The following is an 18,818-nucleotide window of genomic DNA, read 5'->3' as shown; positions in this document are numbered from 1 at the left end:
GTTGAGAATTTGCACCCGGATTCTCTCCCCCAAGCCGATGCAGATCATTGCCTAAGTATGGCCAGTGTACTAGATCGAAGGACTTTGCGGTGTCGATGGTAAGGAGCATGTAGTCCCCAGGGATGTGTGATGCCTTCTCTATGAGAAGTAGGACCCTCTTCGTGTTGTCGCTAGTCTGTCGTTGAGGGATAAACCCCGCCTGGTCGGGGTCTATCAAACCTGGCATGTAAGGAGCTAAGCGAGCAGCTATAATACCAGTGTAGAGTTTCAAATCAATGTTCAAGAGGGAGATGGGTCTGTAGGCCCCGCAGTCAGTTTTGTCTTTTCCTGGCTTGGGGATGACCACAATTGCGGCCTCAAGCAAGAACTTGGGGATCGCATTCGGAGACGCAAAGGAGTTATAGAGCCTAGTCAATAAGGGCGCTAAGGTGGAGCAAAACGGTTTATAAAAGGCCGCAGTGTAGCCATCTGGGCCTGGGGATTTAGCCAGTTTAAGTCGTGAAATGGCTGCTATGACTACTTCTGTCTAGATGGGCCGCCTGGTCCGGAGTCAGTGTAGGAAGACGCGCCTGTGTCAGATAAGTGTCTATGTCCTCTTCTGCCAACTGCTGCCCAGTATAAAGATGGGCGTAAAAATTGTGAAGCGTCTCAGCAATGTCTGTATCTTCCGTGACCACCCTCCCCGTTTGATCCCGGATCTCTTGGACACCCTGTAGCTGTCTAGCCTCTCGTAGTTTATGTGCTAGCAGGTGCCCGCATTTGTCCCTCCTACGTAAAACGAATGGCGCAGATGCAGCGCGGCGTATTCCGCCCTGTCGCAGTCGATTGCCGCTAACTGAGCCCGGGTTGCCGTTAGTTGGCGTCAGATACTGGGATCCCCTGTACGTTGGTGCATTTGTTCTAGTTCCCATACCTTCCGAGTAAGGTCATCTTGTTTTCCCCCTCCGTTCAGCATTGTCCGCTGACGAGATGGCGATTAATTCGCCCCTAATTACGGTTTAAGTGCTACCCATCTACTAGATAGGAGTGTGGCAGGGTTGTCGCTGTGTGATAAATAATCGGCAATTGCACGTTGTATCTGGTCAACCACGTCCGCGCACTGCAAAAGGGTGTCCCAAAGGTGCCACTGTCGTGTTGGCTGTTGGATAGGCGGTAGGGTTAGAGTGGCCACGAAAGCCGCATGGTCCGACAACAATGCCACTAGGATTTCTACAGCCGACGTGATGTCGTGAAGCCACAGGTAGGCAAGTCTTGCGTAGGTTTTATAGGCACTAGAATAGTAATAGTATTCCCTGAGATGCGGGTGGTAACATCTATAGAGGTCCACCAGTCCCAGGTCATCCAATCTGGTCAACCCTTCAGGGGAGAGTGCTCCAACCTGGCCTATGCGTTAGGCCGATCTATCTAGGGTGTTGAGGTCGCCCACCAAGAGAATCTTTCGCTCTGGTGTAGTGGTAGCCTCAGTCAGAGCCTTGTGTAAAAACCTTTCTTGCCCCTCGTTGGTTGCGTATAAGGACCTGATGACTAGTGTGCGTCCCCCGACTGTAAACTGGTAGAAAAGCAGCCTGCCCCTAATTTCTGCCACCTTTTGTACTACCTTCCCCTTAAATGTTCGAGAAACGAGGATCACCCCCCCTGCCTTCTTAGAGGACCTAGATGAGAAAAATTATGTGGGGAACATGCGGGACTTAAGTCGGTGACAATCATTCAAGAGCAGGTGCATCTCTTGTAGGAGGCAGATATCTGCTCCACTGCTCTCTAAATACGAGAGGATCGCCCTACGTTTGACGGGGTTATTGAGCCCTCTCACGTTAAGCTTGAGAAACAGCTATCTTTTTAGATGCCCTTTTCTGGACCTGTCTATATTCTAGGCATTCATAGCCAACAGGGCATGAGGGAAAATCTAAATAAAAAATAGCTTGACACTTGCCTTGAAACTATCCCTTGTCTAAAATGTAATGACAACAGGTTTATTTAGGTGTAATTCATTTAAGTGCCATTCACAGAAACTACTAATTAATTCTACATTGTTTGTTGATAACAATAGAATATGCTACATTTATGATTTTCAAAGACCAGTCACTATGATGATAATCTGCTAATGACTTTTAGATAAAAACCCACTTTACGAAAGCTGAATGTATTATAAGAATTTAAATCGAGTTGAGCAGCAATATTATCATCTTCCACGATTTACTTGGATTTGCATAACAAAACCATTCAATATTAATGTCTTATTCCCTTCACTTCTCCGGTACATCATAACAATTGGAACTGAATTAGCGAATGGTGACTAAAGTCAAATAGGAGTGCTTCTCATAAAGTAACACAACTCAACTACAGTTTTGAATATGGTTAATAAAATAGATTATTTCGATTCAAAGAATTCTAAAAATACAACAGAACAAAAATGCATCAGAAAATGGGTGAGAAAATATTAAACAAAACGGTTAAAAATGTCAGCAATGCAATAAAATATACCAACATTTTCAATATTCTGCTATGGCAAGTAACGTCGTTGTCCTCAGTGCAGCCATCAAGAAACTGCTGATCGAGGGGCCGTGGCCAAGTAACATGGCCATCAGGACGTGAGCCTCGGAGCTTCTGGCCGCCCTGCATTAATCCTTTGACATCCTGCTGTCTAAGACACAGCTAGTCCACTAAAAAAGGAAACCACGGAGTAACGACCTAGCAATGGGGTGCCGCTTGAGCGCCCCCCCTGACGCAAGGCTGCAAGGTCGGGGCCTAGCAGAGCCGAGACAGCAGCGATCTGCCCGGGGCGGTGCAGAAATCTGGCAGCAACCACAACTGCGCCTTTTTTTTACCTGTCAGTGACAGTAGAGTGCGGAGCGGGGCCTTCGGAGTGGAGTACCGCAGGTGGTGGGAGCAAGGAGGAGGCAATGCAGGTGAGCACAGAAGCCCATGGACAAAACCCCACTTGCTGGAGCTGAAAGAGGCCCCCGGGAGCCGCAGAAGTGCTGAGGGTGGTACCACCTACTGTTTGTGGTAAGTGGGGGAGGATGCTCCGCTACCAGTGAGTAATGGACTTGCTGCTTGGTTTTGGATCCCAGGTTTGTGGTGGACTGCTCTGCGCCACTCTTTTGTGGCCTGCTGAGGCTGTGAAGTGTGGGGCGGACAGCCCTGAATCGCTACCCCCACGCTTGTGCGAGCAGATGCCTGCGACTGCCTGCAGACGTCCTGGCGGGAGAAAAAGAGATGCCCCTCCCCCCGGGTCATAGTGGCTCTAACGGCTCTGGGAGGAAGACAATGTTGTTTGCCAGGCTTCTGTGGTGTACCATTGCCTCCGATCACTGCTGGCGGTGCAACTTTGTGCTCTCCCTGGTGGCAGTGAGGTGCCCTGAACTTTCATGTGATCCATGTGTGCATGCCTCTGCCCGCCCCCCCCCCTCCCCCCCTGGTCGGCCTGTGACATCAGACCCTTAGGGGGCATCCGGAAGCGGCAGGCTCTCTTGGGACACATAGGTTTGCTTAGCCCCAGGGGTGCATGGCGGCACAGTGGAGTCCTGAGGAGAAGGTTGACACCCCCTGAGTGTTTGGGCACCGTGGGATTGAGCAGTGGGGGACAGACTTGCAGCCTTTCATTGTGAGGGGCCTAACTGATGACTGGGGCCCAGGCTTGGACCTACACTGCCCCGGTGGGGAGCCTGCTGACGAGCCACTGCCTGGAAATATGGCTGTGGGACAATCAGCACGTGACCAGCAGGGGGAGCCCTATGGTGGCAGGAGTTGAGGTGCCCAGAAGACTGGTGGGGAGCTGGGGGCTGTCACTGGCCTTGTCCTGTCCTTACAGGGGATCCTCCAGATGGTGTGCTAGCTTTTCACCGCCTGCTGCACGCTGAAGAGACTGTGTGGACCAGATCCATCACGTGCTGGCCCTGGCTGCTTCTGCTCGTGCTGAACTGCATTGTGGGGTGTGCATTGGTACTCATGTCAAGAGAGCATGGGTAAGAACAGACCGGTGCGCTCGCCCCCTGCAAATGCGATCACACAGAAAGATCAGGAACCCACACGAGCGGAGCTACTGGTGGCCATGCATGGCTTTCGAACTGCGCTCAAGCACTAAATAGAGACTGTTTTCATAGATGTGAACCTCCTCCACCCTAATCTAAGAAAAGATGCGGACAAAGTCACCATGGCTGAGGGTAGCATTGAAGGGTTGCAGGGGAAGGTTGCAGTCCTTAAGCGTCAAATCGCTCAAATGACGACTGTCTCTAGACCGCTTGAAAGATGGATGGAAGACGCTGAAGGTCACTCATGATGCAATAACATTCACTTCCTGGGGTTCACTAAAAGGGAGGAAGAGACCTCGGCAGAGACTTTCCTTGAAAATTGTGTCAGGAAGGAGCTCCGACCATAGGGACTGTTGGACTTTTTTGTAGAAGAAAAGGAGCACAGTGCTCCACTCAGACACTCAGCGAGTGACTATACAGGAAGATGGTAGCTTGCAGGTGCAGACTGAGGGGGCAAGGGGGGCTAGGGTTGTCCCTGGCAGATAAAACCTCTCCCCCCTGAGGCTGCAGCACAGACTGGTGTCTTGGACACTGAGTTGGATTTTGTGCCGGATACACTGGATGCCTAGGGAATGGGGAGTTGTAGTGCTTGGCAAGGCTTGCTGTATACGCAGTATCCCAGTGCCGTGGTTGATTGCTGCGGTTGTGTGTTTTTGATACTCCTGTGCAGTTGGTGGTTGATACTATATGCAGACAGAGTTGAGGACATGTTGAAGGTTGGGTCCTGCTTTCTGAGTAGGTGCTACTAGGTCATTGTAAACTTTAAAAAAAGACAAATCTTGACCCTGAGGATTGGGCCAATTATCGGCCCATCTCCCTGTATCCAGGAATCAGCAAGTTAGCTGAAAAACTTGTTAATTTGGTACTGTCAGCATTTTTGGAAAAAAACAATGGTCTGCACCCCTCTCAGACAGGTTTTAGATGCCAACAGGGCAATGAAACTGCCCTTATTGTTGTAATAGAGGAGACCGGGAAAATTATGGACGACGGAGGCTGCGCTGCTCTTATAGTGTTAGATCTCAGCGCAGCCTTCAATCACCATCTTATGGTTCAAAGACTTAGAGAGGTGGGCGTGGCAGGAGTTGCATTGAACTGGCTCCAGTCCTTCCTTGAAAATTGCTGCTTCTGTGTCTACAAAGATGATGCTGCCTCAGAGCAGATCCCCTTGCGGTGTGGAGTCCCCCAAGGATCATCATTAAGTCCTACCATGTTTAACATCTACATGAGTTTTCTGGCTGAATTGGTGTATCCTTGGAGGATCCAGATTGTCACCTACGCTGACGATACGCAATTGGTGGTATCCCTTAGTCAAAAGGACAAATCTGAGCATTGTCTCGTATCATGCTTGGGGAAGATCTCTGAATGGATGGACAAGTCATTCCTAAAACTGAACGGAGCCAAGACAGAACTTATGCTCCTTCGGCACTCCGTCCCTGCTAGTATTGATGCATCCTGGCCCAGTTGTCTGGGCCCCCCACCTGTACCAAAAAAACAGATCAAGAGTCTGGGAGTATGGCTCGACTGAAAGTTGGATCTAAAAGAACAGGCTTGTAAAGTTGCAGTTAGTTGTTATGGACTTCTCAGGATGCTAAGGAAGATTCTCCTGCTTCTTCCTTTTGATGCTAGACGGGTGTTAGTTAAGGCGCTGATACTTTCGCGACTGGATTATGCAAATGCAGTGTATCTAAGAGCGGCCCAGGGAACTACCAACAGACTGCAAATTGTCCAGAACGTTGCTGCCCGCCTATTAATGAACATCCCTAAATGCAATTAAGCCAAACCAGCCCTTATTAGCCTGCACTGGCTTCCCATTCAGGCCAGAATTAGCTTTAAGGCGATGTGCATCGTGCACAAAGCCATTTCTGCGAAAGGCTCCCCATTGATCCTATCTATGGTGCAACTATACCACCCTAATAGGACGTTGAGATCTAACCATAAACGCTTACTTATAGTGCCCATGATTAAGCGAGTTTGCAGAGGAGGCCGACGGTTTTCAAACAACGCAGCTAAGTTATGGAACCGAATTCCCGAGCATATTCGCCTAGAATCAAATTATTTCAATTTCAGGAAACAGCTGAAAACCTTTCTCTTCCCTTGATTTGTGCTTTGATTGACGGAGACGCCACATCGAGCGCTGGGATGCCCTCGGGTAGCCATGCGCTATAAATGCGTATTCATTCAGTCATTGTCCTGGCGTTCGCCCTTTGTTAAGTTGATATTGGGCACTGGGCTATGGCTATGATGGCGGAGACTGAATCCCCCAGCTGGCTTGCTTCTGGATGAAATTACGGGGTGGCATGTGAGTGAGAGCCTGTTTCTATGTGGCGTGGCCCTGTGGTTCTCCTCCTGGGCATGGTTTCAATTTTCTCACAATGAACTGGGTGTTGCCCCCTTGCCTGCTTCCTGCATTCTATGTCTAATGCCTATTCTACTGCACACTTTATTCATGTAAAATTGAAAGATAAAGGTTTAAAAAGAAAATATGTTGTTAAGTGGTAATTTAAGTAGCTGTCAAGCTCAAAAATGCTAATCTGCAAGTTCTATGTCAGATAGAAATAAAAAGTGGGCACTAATCATGTCTTACAGGAAAGAATAAAATTGACAGCGAAAAAGAAGGTTAAATCACAGCAACAAGAGGTCCACTCGCGTCTCATGCCCTCACCTTGGTAAATCTTAGACTGACTGCTAGGAGGCCAAACTTCAGGCAGATACATACACTTCTGTTGTCATTATGACTAATCACAAATAGATACACAGTTCTTTACCAATGGCACATTTCATAATGATGTTATTTCCAAGTTCACCCTTCAAATGCGAGGTGGCACAAGCTGCAAGACTTCATTTCAAATAGAGGTTCCTAAACTCCACATCAGGGAGATGTAGAGGAAAAGGTTGGATTGCATCAATCAACTCAATTCCCTAATAATGAGACATAAACTTTAAGCTTTTCAGATAACCTACAATCAAAATGTACATGATTATAGTATAATTATGACTGTGAGGTGTATCTTGTAATTTCATACTCTTCAAAGCTGCACATATTGTTTTGCTAGATCCAAATGTTTTAATACTATATTCAAACCTGTTTCATGTTATTCTTCAATGTTCTTAATTCCAGCTCTTTGTTCCTAAGACTGAGTTCAAGCTGTTGTCTTCCTTCCATCTCTTTACAGCACTGATCCTCCTTCTTTCGTAGCTGATCTCTGCTTTTTTCATACAGCATCTCTACACTTTTCCTCTTTTCTTCTTCTTGCTTTAAGGTGAACCTTCAATTTCAAAATAGTTTTTCTAAGTAAATGCAATTTAATTACTATATACATGTAAAGAGAATTAAAATGCAGACAGGGAGCTTATTACAATTGCCTTCTTCACAATGTTATACAAATATATATGGCAGCACAGTAGCTAACACAAGCTAATAGTTGGGACCTTCTGGTGACAGGTGAGAAAAAGGTAACATAAAAGGATAACCTGAATATTTAAGATTACAAACATTGTAATTTAATGCAAAAATAGGGATCACTGGTAGGTTTGTGGTCAGAGATGGCGCAGTGTTCGAGTTTACTACAACCAAAAAAGAACAGCAGAAATACAACACATTAAAATGAATTCTCTGCAATAATTTTCCTAGATCTCTATTCATGCGAATTATTGAGCTCTAGCAGACTCACACAAAGTGTGATTTGGTTATAGTTTGTGGATCCAGAGTACTCAGACGTTAAAAAGAACAAGTTACTTACCTTCGGTAACGCTTTAACTGGTAGAGACGCTATCTAGTCACAGATTCCTTCCCTTAGAAAATTCCCCAGGCATCAGACTGGATGCATCTTGAGATGGTATCCATATCTCTTTAATGGTCATCCTTGCCCATCCTAGAACATACATATTTTCACCACACCGTCTAGGGGCAGACAAGTCTTCTCCTTTGGGTCCCATGCTATACCTATCACAGTAGGTGGGGAAGGAGTGGGGTTGGGTGTGGAGTTTGTGGGCTCTAATCTTTTGTTTTATTATCACTCTCCTTTCTCTCTTTTTCTCTCCTTTCTCTCTTTTTCTCTCCTTTCTCTCTTCTGATCTCACTGTCCTTGGCGATTCCCGCACCCTTTTATCTGACATCAGACCATTGCAAGACCAAACCTTTTGCAAAGCTTGATTACGCAGGATCAATACACACAGTAAATCTTTTTTGTACTTCACTCACGAGGGTTGGCAACCCATCTCACCACATTGAGGTGACTCTATACTCCTACACATCTCAGTTACATCAATGTATTTCCAATGTCCAGCAGTGATTCCTTGTGAATCCTCTCTTAGCACCAAAGGGTTGAATCACCCGGTTAAGAGGAGGAAAATTGTTGAGTACACATACAAATTTAGATGCGTCCGTAAACTCCTACAAGAGTTTAAACTCGCCTAAAAAGAAATATTCTCATATAAGGCTCCATGGTTTTCAGAAGTAATCGGGTCACCAGCTCCATTAAAAAAGAATGGCGTTCTTACCATCATCACCAAATAAGCTAACATCACGGTCCCAGCCACCATATACGATCCAAAGGGGAGACGAACACTTAACAAACTAAGTAAATCTGGAATGGAATTCTACTGACTGAACCTGTATGCACCAAACTCAAATGGCATGGACTTCTGGAAACACAGACAGATTACTATCAGACCTCCCTAATGACTCGCGGTTGATAATTGGGGGGACTTTAACCTACCACTCGACCCCACCACTGATCGCAGCTTGACAGCCAAATTAAAACAGACACCCTCACATAAGCTCATACACAAACCATGCCAGAGCTTTGCCGTGGTTGACACATGGTGCCTACAACACCCAGATAGAAGGGATTACACTTTTTATTCCTCTACTCACCAATCGTTTTCTGTAATAGACCACATCCTAGTCTCTAAACATTGCGAAAACTCATCCATAGAACCTCGACTAGTCTCTGATCACTCACCCATATTAGCCTCCTTAGTCTAGACTGCATTCTCACCAGAGATTAGATAAATCCTGGAGACTTGATGAGGACATCCTGAAAGACAAAAGTCACCTAGAAACGATCCGCCAAGCCATTGGAAATTTTCTTCCATGGCTGCCCTCCACAAACGTATGGGGATGCCTTTAAGGCCACCAGCAGAGTAATTATAGGCATCAGTGCTAATATTTATAAGATGGCTAATGCTCAGCCAACAAAATTGGAAAACAAAATAAAACAACTGGAGTTCGAACGCTACTCTGAAAAAGGCACACAATTGCTACATAGCCTAAATCGCAAAAATATATGAATACAATAAACTCCTCCGTACTGGGGCTGGACAATGGGTCAGTAAATTCATTTCTATAAAACACTGTGTAGGTAACACTGCTGGGAAGATTTTAGCCAGCTACTTCAGAAACAATCCAAACAACCCCTAAAGGACCCCCATCAGAAACAAGTTTGGACAACTATATCTAGACCCCCACAAAATTTCTAAACTCTTCTTTGACTACTACAGTGTCCTATATGATGAAAACGCCAGCGTCAACTCTGTGGAAAGTTTGGCTCACCTTAATAAGCTTAACTTACCCAAACTAGATGTCCATTGTCAGTCCCTGTTGAACTAGCCCATCGTCGCCCCTGAACTAAACTCAGCTATCAAATCCCTTAAGGTGGGGAAAGCCCCTAGGCCGGCTGGTTTTAAAGCCCAATTCAACAATTCTTTCTCTGTGGAACTACATAAACCCCTTCATTCAGTTTTCCATAACTACGCGGACATAGGTATCATTGATGCAACGTCTGCGGAAGCCATCATAGCCTTACTTCCCAAAGAAGGCAAGGATCATACACAATCCAAAAAGTACGCCAAGATTCTGGCTAATAGTATCAAACCCATTCTCTCTTTACTGATTGGCCCATACCAAGCTGGATTCCTCAAAGGTAGACTCTCCAATGAGAGCGTTAGACTAGTTGGACATGTTCTCCAAGTCACTCTCTCCAAGAACTACCCCGTTGCTTCAATAGCATCTGATGCTGAAAAAGCATTCAACAATGTTGCATGGCCCTTTCTAAAATCCACGATGCCCTTTTTAAACCTTGGCAAAACATTCAAAAAATGGTAAAGACCCTCTACTCAAACCCAAGCGCCAAATTCAGGGCTAATTGATTGCTATCAGACTCATTCCCCCTTAAACAAGGTACAAGGCAAGGCTACCCCCTCTCCCCAACCCTCTTCCTCTTAGCCTTTGAACCTCTTCTGCTATCACTCAATGGACAATCTAACTCCACTGATATCTCCATCAGGGACCATTCTTTCAAAACGGCAGCATGCACAGACGATATTCTAATCATAACATAACAAGCAGACACTGCCATCCCCAACATTATGACCATTATTGAGGACTATGCTGTTGTGGCTATACTCTGAACAGAGACCAATCTGAAGTACGCCCACTAAACATTCACTGCACTAAAGAAGATCCAAGCACCTCGGGATTAGCCTGACAACCTAAATTTCGCAAGTACCTGGGTCTCAAATTTAATTTATTTAATTTATTGAGTTTTATATAGCGCTGGCTAGACCCGGAGGTATCAGAGCGCTTTACATGAGGAAGAAACACTGTTTCAGAACATGGTTACAAAGTGACATCAGTTACTGATGACAACCTTGTTGAATCCATTCAACACAATGAGTCCCTAGTACTACATACAATTCAGTCCATTTGAGAAACCTAATAACGAAAATGTCTAACCTGGTGGGACAAGCTTGAATCTACAAAAATGGTTATTACCCCGACGGTTAACTACTTAATGTCTTTGTCCCCCATTTTCTGCAATGTAGACCACCTTTTTAACAAATGTATTTGGCATTCTAAGAAGCCAAGTATATCCCTAAAGAAATGCCACATTTCCAAACATTTAGGTGGAGCCAAACAAGCGGACTTCAAAAATGATCAATTAGCCTTCCTGGCAGACCAAAGGGCAAAGTGGTTCAACAACAATTCTTCACTCTTCATTGGCTCACTCTAGAATGGCTCTCAACTAACAGCCTTCCTTTGCCTTGCCTCTTAACCATATATAAAGATCATCCTATCATTGATAACTTGATTTTAAACCATACAAGGCAGTGCCTACTTCATCTGGATCATCATCTCTCAGATCAGCTGCTCTCTGTTCACCTCAATTTGTTTTAACAAAAACATTAAACTTCTTTCTGACCTATCCATTTCTAACTCGAGGATTGAGAAGGGAATTTCTACGATGGGCGATCTTGGTTCTAGAACACACCACCTGTAGGACTTGGCCCTTTTTCCCTCATTTGTTTTCATTTTTCATGTTGATGCAGATTCAGGGAGCCATTTTAGCTATCCCTGAAACTTCTGTCTGAGGGCCTGGAGCACAAAATGGTGGCCACCTGTGACATCACCAGCATCCACTGGAACCTGCTAGCACCTTCCAGAACATTCCAGAACCCTGTGACAGTTGGAGGCGGTTTAGAATGTTGGGAAGCTAAGACAGAGAGTTGGCAGTTGGAGCTGGCAGTTGGCACCTGACTGGTGAAGAGTGAGCAGCAGAAACTTGAAGGAGGAAGGAGTGAAGCAGCAGGGGTGGAAACTTGTGCCTGGAGTGGGGTCCATAAACCCACCCTTGATACTAGTCCCTACTGACTGAGCCCAGCCTGGAGCCCTGTGTGGGAAGAAGCAAGAAAACCCATCCTAAGGACCTGGACAGCAGGAACAGGCCTTAGAAACAGAGAACAGCAAGATCCTGACCTGGAAACTGGTTTCCCTGGAGTCCGACGTCGAGTAGCCCGAGACCCGGAGCCCGAGGTGGAGAAGCGGCGCCGACTGGAAAGCGGACGTCGTACCCGGAGCCGCCAGAGGTCGAGAGAGGGCGCCTTCAGAGGTCGTGAGGAATACCAGAGGTCGAGGAGGAAGTCACCCGAGGTCGAGTGAGCGGCGTCATCGGAGGAGTGAAGTCCGCCCTCCGGAGTCGTCGGAGACCGAGGTGAGGTGTACCGGAGGTCGGGAGTGAGGATCGCACTCCGGAGTCGCCGGAACCTGTGAGAATCGTGCCGGAGGTCGGGAGTGGAGGTCGCACTCCGGAGTCGCCGGAAACCTAAGGAGAGGAGCACCGGAGGTCGGGAGTGGAGATCGCACTCCGGAGCCGCCGGAAGTCGACATCGAGTCAAGGCCGGCCGACGTCATCGAATCCGAGGTCGCCATCGGACCGGAGCCGCCCGAAGTCGACATCGAGTAAAGACTGCCCGACGCCATCGAATCGGAGGTAGAGATCGAACCGAGGCCGCTGACATCGAGACCGGAGCCGCCTACCGGCGTCGTCAAAGAACTGACATTGTGCCGAGGCCGCCGACATCGAACTGGAACCGCCTCACGGCGTCGACACGACTCCAGCGGCGTCGGAGCATCAGAAAAAGGGCAGTAAGTGGAGTAGAGGGCGCCTAAGGCCCTGTGGAGACCTGAGAGACTGCTCTAAGGGGCTAGGGAGGTGCTGGAACCAACCTGACTGTGCCAGGGGTGAGCTGGGACTAATCTAGAGAGGTTGTGTGGAGGGAGAGAGCCAAGTCTCTGGTATTCCCCCCCTTGATCTACCTCAGTTTAGGCCTCAGCCTTGTCAAAGCCAGGGAGTAGACACCCCCAAGCCTTCCACATCCCCACAAGCTGTGCCTGGGCCAAATCAGCCCTTAGGAATTCAAAAGTGATCTGATTCTATGAGTGTCACTGTCAGCTTTTAAGTATTTATTAGGGGCACTGTATTTATTGTATTTAACCTGTTTATTGCTTCACTGTATTTATTGGTCCACAGTATTTATTGATGCACAATATTTATTGGTTTACAGTATTTATTGCCTCAGAATATTTAATTGCCTGTATGTATTGCACTTTTATTTATGCCTTCAGTATTTATGATCACCCCTATTTATTGAATCATTAAGCCAGTATTTATTTGACCTGCACTATCTAAAAAGTTTGTATATTGTGATTGTTATTTATTTTATCCAATCAGCAACTAAGAGAAAAAGAAGATAAAGAAAGATATTTTCATAATTTTTACGGTGTAGAGTCGTTTTTGGAACGGATGCACGCATGGTTATTGTTTGGGTATGTCGTATGCTTAGCACGGAGCCTGATTCCTGACCACTCGAGCCAAGCTACCACAGTGTGTTCCGGAAGACCACCACCACCCTTTCAGAGTGGGAGTGTGGTTTTCTAACATAATTGGTGTTCAGTGGTGGGATAGAGCTGTGCCTACGTATACTCAACAATAACTGTGGGTAGTCCATAGGCCTACACCGGGAGTTTTCTCAAAGCGGCCTTCCTAATTGTGGGTTTTTGTTTTTTTCCAAATTTACTCTGGTGGTGGGAGGAGGTATTATTAAAGGTACCCCCCTGCATAGTTACTGCACAAAACCTGTCCTCTAACCTGAGTGGGCGAGATGGAGTTTGTACTAGAAAATCTAGAAACGTACACTGTGGCCCAACTCAGGGAGTTTTGCCAGCGGGAGGGGGTGTACTGTCCCCCAGGAGCAAAGAAGGGTGCACTCCAAACCAGCTTAAGGGCTTGGGGGGAGGCACGCCGAGAAAGCAAGGCTGAGGAGGAGGACAGGGATAGAGAGCCTGACACCGAGGGGGCTGAGATGTACCAACCTGAGGTGGGGAACCTGTCAGCGGGGCCCAGAACCATTTCTAGGAAGGGCAGCAGTGCCTCTAGCGGTGGCTTGTCTAAAGTGGAGTTAACAGACCGGACCGGAGGGAGAAAAGACAGCTCACATGGGACTTAGCAAGGCTGGAGAAAGAGATGGAGGAGAGAAGGATGGCGCACGAGCTTCAGATGAGGGAGTTGGAGCTGCGTGCCCTCCAGATGAGTGTGTCCAGCGAGGACACTGGTGGCAGCATACCGGAAGCTCCACAGGAGCTAGAAGTTTATTTACCCCAGGATGACATCACCAGGGTGTCTGAGGAGGCATTGGGGTGGGAACCTGAAGGGGGTAGTGCAGGGATCTCCCAACCCAGCGAGGTGGGAGAAGTGGCAGATAGCCCAGCTAGGTCCCAGGGAGAGAGGGTTGTAGGGCCTCACGACCTATCTGTAGGAAGGCGTGAGACGGGGAGGTGTCCCGAGGTGCCCCAACCGAAGTCTCAGGGCCTGGAGAGTTCCGCAAGGGAGCCCCAGGTTGGGAGCCTAGGCTGTTCCGATGTGCCCTCCCGTGCAGGGGAGCCCCTAGTGTCAGGAGGACCCAGGGCAACTGTAACCAGCGCGCCTGAGGTTCTGGGGTTGGTCCAGTTTCAGGGTTTAGGTCCTGGGCTGGGATGCCAGGCTCAGGGGTTGCCTGACCTGGCGGGTGGGGCCTCTGTTAACCGGGTCCCCCCGAAATTGACTTCCAGGGGTACTTTTCCCGTTAGGAGGGTGCTGAAATCTGGAAGGGGGTGCAGAGGGAGGAAGGTCTCGCCTCGGGCACCGACTCAGCCTAAGGGTTTAGACCCTAGGTTGAAGGATCAGTTGAGGGGTCAAGGCCCTAGACTGAGGAGGAAGTGTTGGTCTGAGGGTGCCTCGCAGGGTAGGGTGAGGAACCCCAGAAGGAGAGTTAGGGGGAGGAGAGTCTCGCCCCTGAAGGCTGGTCAGCCTAAGGGTGTGAACCCCAGGAGGAAGGACCAGAGGCAGTTTAGGACTGCAAGGAGGAGGACCGGAGTGGTCAACGGGCACTACAGGCCTGGGGCTACTGCCCCCCACTCCGCGAGATCACCCGGGCCAGAGACATCTGGACGGCCCAGGGGCCGGTCCTGGCCACAACTAGCTAGGGAGCCCCAGTGGGGTGGTTTTGTTGGTCCAGGGAGGCTTGTTAGGGAACCATTGGGTTCCAGAGCGGAGGAGAACTTGCGGGTGCTCCTGCCGTTGCGGGCCGGCGTCCACCTTTTCTCGGCCCAAGCAGGGAAGACCATCAAGGCATTGATCGGTCTACCCTGGCTTTTGGCTGGAAGGGGGTTATGTAGGACTTGGCCCTTTTTCCCTCATTTGTTTTCATTTTTCATGTTGATGCAGATTCAGGGAGCCATTTTAGCTATCCCTGAAACTTCTGTCTGAGGGCCTGGAGCACAAAATGGTGGCCACCTGTGACATCACCAGCATCCACTGGAACCTGCTAGCACCTTCCAGAACATTCCAGAACCCTGTGACAGTTGGAGGCGGTTTAGAATGTTGGGAAGCTAAGACAGAGAGTTGGCAGTTGGAGCTGGCAGTTGGCACCTGACTGGTGAAGAGTGAGCAGCAGAAACTTGAAGGAGGAAGGAGTGAAGCAGCAGGGGTGGAAACTTGTGCCTGGAGTGGGGTCCATAAACCCACCCTTGATACTAGTCCGTACTGACTGAGCCCAGCCTGGAGCCCTGTGTGGGAAGAAGCAAGAAAACCCATCCTAAGGACCTGGACAGCAGGAACAGGCCTTAGAAACAGAGAACAGCAAGATCCTGACCTGGAAACTGGTTTCCCTGGAGTCCGACGTCGAGTAGCCTGAGACCCGGAGCCCGAGGTGGAGAAGCGGCGCCGACTGGAAAGCGGACGTCGTACCCGGAGCCGCCAGAGGTCGAGAGAGGGCGCCTTCAGAGGTCGTGAGGAATACCAGAGGTCGAGGAGGAAGTCACCCGAGGTCGAGTGAGCGGCGTCATCGGAGGAGTGAAGTCCGCCCTCCGGAGTCGTCGGAGACCGAGGTGAGGTGTACCGGAGGTCGGGAGTGAGGATCGCACTCCGGAGTCGCCGGAACCTGTGAGAATCGTGCCGGAGGTCGGGAGTGGAGGTCGCACTCCGGAGTCGCCGGAAACCTAAGGAGAGGAGCACCGGAGGTCGGGAGTGGAGATCGCACTCCGGAGCCGCCGGAAGTCGACATCGAGTCAAGGCCGGCGTCATCGAATCCGAGGTCGCCATCGGACCGGAGCCGCCCGAAGTCGACATCGAGTAAAGACTGCCCGACGCCATCGAATCGGAGGTAGAGATCGAACCGAGGCCGCTGACATCGAGACCGGAGCCGCCTACCGGCGTCGTCAAAGAACTGACATTGTGCCGAGGCCGCCGACATCGAACTGGAACCGCCTCACGGCGTCGACACGACTCCAGCGGCGTCGGAGCATCAGAAAAAGGGCAGTAAGTGGAGTAGAGGGCGCCTAAGGCCCTGTGGAGACCTGAGAGACTGCTCTAAGGGGCTAGGGAGGTGCTGGAACCAACCTGACTGTGCCAGGGGTGAGCTGGGACTAATCTAGAGAGGTTGTGTGGAGGGAGAGAGCCAAGTCTCTGGTATTCCCCCCCTTGATCTACCTCAGTTTAGGCCTCAGCCTTGTCAAAGCCAGGGAGTAGACACCCCCAAGCCTTCCACATCCCCACAAGCTGTGCCTGGGCCAAATCAGCCCTTAGGAATTCAAAAGTGATCTGATTCTATGAGTGTCACTGTCAGCTTTTAAGTATTTATTAGGGGCACTGTATTTAATGTATTTAACCTGTTTATTGCTTCACTGTATTTATTGGTCCACAGTATTTATTGATGCACAATATTTATTGGTTTACAGTATTTTGTTGCCTCAGAATATTTAATTGCCTGTATGTATTGCACTTTTATTTATGCCTTCAGTATTTATGATCACCCCTATTTATTGAATCATTAAGCCAGTATTTATTTGACCTGCACTATCTAAAAAGTTTGTATATTGTGATTGTTATTTATTTTATCCAATCAGCAACTAAGAGAAAAAGAAGATAAAGAAAGATATTTTCATAATTTTTACGGTGTAGAGTCGTTTTTGGAACGGATGCACGCATGGTTATTGTTTGGGTATGTCGTATGCTTAGCACGGAGCCTGATTCCTGACCACTCGAGCCAAGCTACCACAGTGTGTTCCGGAAGACCACCACCACCCTTTCAGAGTGGGAGTGTGGTTTTCTAACACCACCTTTCATTCCAAGATATCTCTAAGAAACACAATATACCTTCCGCTGATTTCTATCACTTCCTAAAATTAAAGGTAGCCCTATCCTTTTAAATCTGCCTCGCTCCCACTCCTCTTATCAGCTTTCCAGAAATGTGGACATGTGGCCTCCAAGATTTACACCAAACTCAGACCCACTTCCTACTCATTATGCAACACAACTCAACAGAAATGGAAGGAAGGAATGGTCGCACCCCGAACTTGGATCAGACTAAACTACACGTTCTTCACAGAACTTACGACATTCCTCACAGACTTTTTACATTGGGCCTCTCCAACAAAGTCAACTGCTGGAGCTGTAACATGCCTCCGGCTGACCTCCGCCATATGCTCTACGAATGCCCCCTGCTTTCCAGCTTCCAGACTAAAAGTGCACAATACCATACATGAAATCCTCCAAACCAAACTCTCAAGAAATGTTTCATTTCCAGTTTACAGTTCCCACTACAAACTTGATTTAAAGAGGGATCATCTACTCTTAGTGGACCTACTTTTCATCCTCGCCTACAAAACCATTCTATCCTCCAGGAAATCGTTGGGTAATGCCTCTAACACTTGGTGGAAATGGTTGAGATACATTTGGGGAACACACTCCATCCTCCCTACTCAATACCCATGGTTCTCAGCTAACAAAGCCTCGTAGGACAGTTTAGATAGATACCTAGAGATAATCAACCCCCCATAATGTGGATATGTACCTCCCACTTGATCCACACACACTTCCTCATGAAGGCCCTGAATGAATGAAATCTTTAACACGACCTGCAATATCTGGTAGTCTTGCAAACACTTTTGCAAGACTAGCTAGGCAATAACTTTCCTCTTTCTTTCTTATCAATTACTTTTCTCTCATCCCCAATTTCTTCTTTTTACTTTAGTTATTATGTTCCCATCATACGTTTGTGCAGCCACGAGGTGTTTTTTTTTTTCTTTGCATACCTCATGTCCTATACACACAACATGGCAACAGTTTAAATTGAAAGTGATGGGAAACATAGGGTTAAGAGAAGAGGGTGTACCTACAAAGAAAGACGTCACCGGAGGGAGGGGATATAACTTCAGGTGCTCTAAATACAGATTGCAGATAGAACTTAGTATGCGAACCACTCATGATGTGACTGGAGGCTTATTTTGAAGGTAACTATTTGGGTGGATTCGATGTGGCTCTTGCATTAATTGGAACGGAGAAAGCACACTGGTATACTTAGGATAAATAAAATTTGGGAATTAAAGGCGCAATACAAGTGAGAGACATAAGGGAGAAAGAGGGAGGTGTATTCGGGCATCTACTTAGTGATGGCGCTTTTCGCCACGATTAGAGGGAAAACGTTAATGGTGGGCCGAGTGATTTGGTAAAGACTTGCAACATTTTTAACATGAATGAACAGGGGCAAATGGTTTAAAATATTTGTCATTTAATCATTGTTTCTTAAAATGTGGAATACCCGTGACGAAGGGCCAAATTTAGGCCCGAAATGCATTGGGTTACCAAGATGAATTAATGAGGATTGCTTACGCACACTAACTGCTACTGATCAAGGCCTATTGGCATTTTAACAGCGTTTAAGGTTACAGTGACTAGTGTAAGATGTCTCCTTTTTGACTACGGATTAACTTTGGAAATCGTGAATAAAACTTTTGATGAACTGAATAAACTTTGAGTAAACCTGGATTAACTTACCGTATCATTGATATACATTATCGCAGTGCGTCCGGAGATGGGGTGAGATGTCGCCCCATTTTCTATTTGTTGTTCACAATACAGGTGGCTTAGGGCAGTCCACGATACCGGGCCAAGCACGCGAACAATCTCAAAA

General features: G+C 47.8%; 1 protein-coding gene across 11 annotated transcripts in view; it reads right to left on the bottom strand.

Annotated features, from left to right (window-relative positions):
• ANKRD26 (ankyrin repeat domain 26) overlaps nucleotides 1–18,818 on the bottom strand; it is a 1,120,330-nt gene that overhangs the window by 545,376 nt on the left and 556,136 nt on the right. For all 11 annotated transcript variants that reach the window (XM_085653113.1, XM_085653117.1, XM_085653121.1 and 8 more), the window contains one exon: nucleotides 7,114–7,297. In XM_085653113.1, the coding sequence (XP_085509239.1) occupies nucleotides 7,114–7,297 (184 nt within the window). The remainder of the gene's footprint in view (nucleotides 1–7,113; nucleotides 7,298–18,818) is intronic.

This window comes from Triturus cristatus, chromosome 4_1 (assembly GCF_964204655.1).
Source record: "Triturus cristatus chromosome 4_1, aTriCri1.1, whole genome shotgun sequence".
Lineage (NCBI taxonomy): Eukaryota > Metazoa > Chordata > Amphibia > Caudata > Salamandridae > Triturus > Triturus cristatus.
This window is presented reverse-complemented; position numbering and strand designations above follow the sequence as displayed.